This window comes from Myotis davidii, unplaced genomic scaffold (assembly GCF_000327345.1).
Source record: "Myotis davidii unplaced genomic scaffold, ASM32734v1 scaffold1786, whole genome shotgun sequence".
Classification (NCBI taxonomy): Eukaryota; Metazoa; Chordata; class Mammalia; order Chiroptera; family Vespertilionidae; genus Myotis; species Myotis davidii.
The window spans coordinates 377,655-381,041 of NW_006297147.1; the positions used below are offsets into that span (position 1 = coordinate 377,655).

Genomic DNA, 3,387 nt, shown 5'->3' on the forward strand with positions numbered 1-3,387 from the left:
CAGCCGCATCCTCAGGGACCTTCAGATGCGAGTCACCCCCGTCCTCTCTGCCCTGCACTTGCTGTGTCCTCAGAAGCCACCACACTCCTCTCCCCCCTCCACCTTCCTCACGGTCCTCCACGCGGGACTGAGCTGCAGGACGGGACAGGCGCCCTCCCCAGGCTGTGGTGTGTGTGTGAGGAGGCGGTGAGGGCCTGGGGGACTCGACTCACCTCAGCCCGTCTCCTCAGCACCGGCCGGGCCATTGCACTCCGTAGTCCGAGCGGGGCGGGAGAAGCCGCTGCATGAATGGCGGTCCCTGTCCCGGCCCTGGCGTAGGTTTCGGCGGTGACTCCCAACTTCAATCCCACGTGTGCGCTGTGAGCACCACTGCAGGCACCGACCATTGGCTGTGAGGCGGGGAAAAGCACTCTCCAGTCTTCTCCCCAGAACTGTGTGACCAGAATATCCCGACTGCCTGAGACAAAAGGGAGCGAAACAAAATCTACTGGTCTAGCCTTCAGAACCAGAAAAAATGGAAACACCTTTTCTGAGCTTCCATTGGCTCAGCCTGGTGGCATTCCACGCGCGGCCTTCTGGGTAATGTAGTTCCTACGCCCCAAGGCCAGGATCCCGTATTTTCTCAGCTGACTCCAGGACTGGTTTTGAGGGCAAATAGCCCAAGAAAACACCAAGTATACTGAGGGCCCTCCAGGGCCTTCAGGGGAGGTGATTTTCAGGGAAAGTTTGTTTCTGAGGCACCTGCCTGGCTTCCTTTAGCTGCTGGTTTTGCATATCTTTCTTTAAGATCTACTCTTTGTGAATGACAGGCATTGTGTCTTCATTAAGGCCATTTGACACCTATCTCCTTCAGGCCAAATGTAGCTTGCAGAGGTTGCTCAAGTCTCTAACTCGATCTAACCTGCCTCCATTGAATCCATTATACATAGTTAATGTCACAAAACAGACACTCATACTTAAGAGCATCTGCTTCTGATGCCATTCGAAGTGTCAGCTCTGCCTGGGCTGCAGTGTGGATAAGATGGCCAAGAGAAAAGTGGAAAAATGCTCAATGTCACTGATTATCAGAGAGATGCAAATTAATGCAACAATTAGATACCACCTCACAACTATCAGAATAGCTACCAGCAACAAATGACAAGTGCTGGCGAGGATATGGAAAAAAGGGAGCCCTAGTACACTGCTGGTAGGAATGCAGACTGGTGCAGATATTATGGAAAACATAGGGAGTTTCCTTGAAAAAATTAAATATAGAACTGCCGTTTGACCCTGTGATCACACTTCTAGGAATATATCCTAAGAAACCTGAAACAACAATCAGAAAGAATGTATGCACTGCTATGTTCACAGCAGCATAATTCACAATAGTTAAGATTTAAAAACAGCCCAAGTGCCCATCCGTAGATGAGTGGGTAAAAAAGCTGTGGTACATTTATACCATAGAATACTATGCAGTGGTAAAAAGAAGAATCTCTTACCCTTTCAGGCAGCATGGAGGGGCCTGGAGAGCATCGTTCTAAGTGAAATAAGTCAGTCAGAGAAAGACAAGTATCACTTGATCTCACTCTTATATAGAACCTAATTAACAAAATTAACTAATGAATGGAGTGGATCCAGAGACATGGAAGCTTGGAACAGAGTGCAGAATCTCTGATAGAAGTGAGAGAGGGTAAAGAAGAAAAAGAAAACAAGAGATTAAACATCTCCGGGTGAGGATTAAAGAAATACGCAAACACACCAAAGTCACCTGAGCCTTGAACATTTTCTTCTGTGGAAGCAACGAGAAAGCTCTAGCTTGCTGGGTTCTGGGTCTGCTCTAAATTTGTGTTTATAAATTTACCTTCAGTCAGTTGCGTCCCTGAAAATGCTGATAACCCTCCATGTAAATGTTCTCCTGCTTCACATGAGTCGATTGCTTTTGGTGTTGTTGTAAGAAATGTCCAAACATGTGGAGAATTCTTCTAAGTTTCTTTGGCCCAAGCTGGTCCCAATTGCCAGAAACAGAATAACAACAGGTTGAGTCATTCTCGGGAGAACGGTAGTTTTGCACCTTTTTTATACATTAAACTCAAAGGAGAATACATAAGGGGGTTCATGACATTCACTGGTGATAAACTAGGGGGGGTGGAGATAAGGAGGAAAATCTCTGGGGTTGGAGGGGCACGGCATAAGTGCTCTGGTACTTTAAGAAAATAGGGGAAGATTCAAAATTTCAACAATGCAAACAGCAGCTTCGGGTGAGCCTCCCCGACGGGCTTGACCAGCCCTGGTAGACATTGTCTGTGGCTCTGGAGCCAGAATATTGAATTGCAACCCAGCCTCTTCTATCTGACACTTGTTTGATGAGTAGACTTGGAGAACCTACTTCATTTCTGTAATCGTGGACCTTCCCAGCAATTTGATATTAGTTTCGACTTCCCAGGTTGTTGTGACAAAGAGAAAATGCATACCCTGGCTAGTGTGGCTCAGTGGTTACACATCTACCATATTTGTTAAAAATAAAAATATTAAAGCATACTATTTTAATATGAAAAACACATTTATTTCCTAAAGCAAAACTGACACAAAATGAGTGAAATTCCAACATTCATGTTTGCTGCTTCAATATCTTTTTCTTAAAGAAAATTGCCCACACTCATAGCACATTAGGCCGAAGATATGATTAGATGTTTTAGCAAAAACAGCGACACAGCCCTAACCGGTTTGGCTCAGTGGATAGAGCGTCAGCCTGGGGACTGAATGGTCCCAGGTTCGATTCCGGTCAAGGGCATGTACCTTGGTTGCGGGCACATCCCCAGTAGGAGGTGTGCAGGAGGCAGCTAAAGGAAAAATGCAAAGTACAATCAGTTAAGGTTTATTTTATTTATTGACTTTTAAACAATCTTTATTACTTATTAGCATATCCTAGAGCTTGGCTATTGGTTGACTCACTCTGTTCTTAGAAGACATGCTCATAGAAACTGATGTTATTTTTTTAGTGTGTGTCTTTATTGATTTCAGAGAGGAAGGGAGAGGGAGAGATGAAAACATCAATGATGAGGGAGAATCATTGATCGGCTGCGACCTGTTCGCCACCAACTGGGGATCGAGCCCGCAACCCAGGCATGTGCCCTTGGCTGGACTCTTACCTGAGAGCCTTTAGTCTGCAGGCTGATGCTTTATCCACTGATCCAAACCGGCCAGGGCAAGTTTTATTTTTACAGAAGAGTTTACTAATTTTTAGAGAGAGAAGGGAGAGGGACAGAAATATTGATGGAAGACTGCCATATCAGTCAGCTGCCCCCTGCACACCCACTTCTGTGGATCTAGCCCACAACACAGGCACTTATCCCCACTGGCAATCAAATCCACAACCCTGTGCTGCCCCAGATGATGCCTGAGCCACAC

General features: G+C 46.0%; 1 protein-coding gene across 1 annotated transcript in view; it reads right to left on the reverse strand.

The window, feature by feature from the left end:
* The window catches only part of LOC102766858 (zinc finger protein 551-like), a 54,885-nt gene extending 54,385 nt beyond the window's left edge, over positions 1-500 (reverse strand). Inside the window, exon 1 of the mRNA XM_015569915.1 lies at positions 213-500. Coding sequence (XP_015425401.1) covers positions 213-386 — 174 coding nt within the window. The 5' untranslated portion in view covers positions 387-500. The remainder of the gene's footprint in view (positions 1-212) is intronic.
* Between the last annotated feature and the right edge of the window lie 2,887 nt (positions 501-3,387).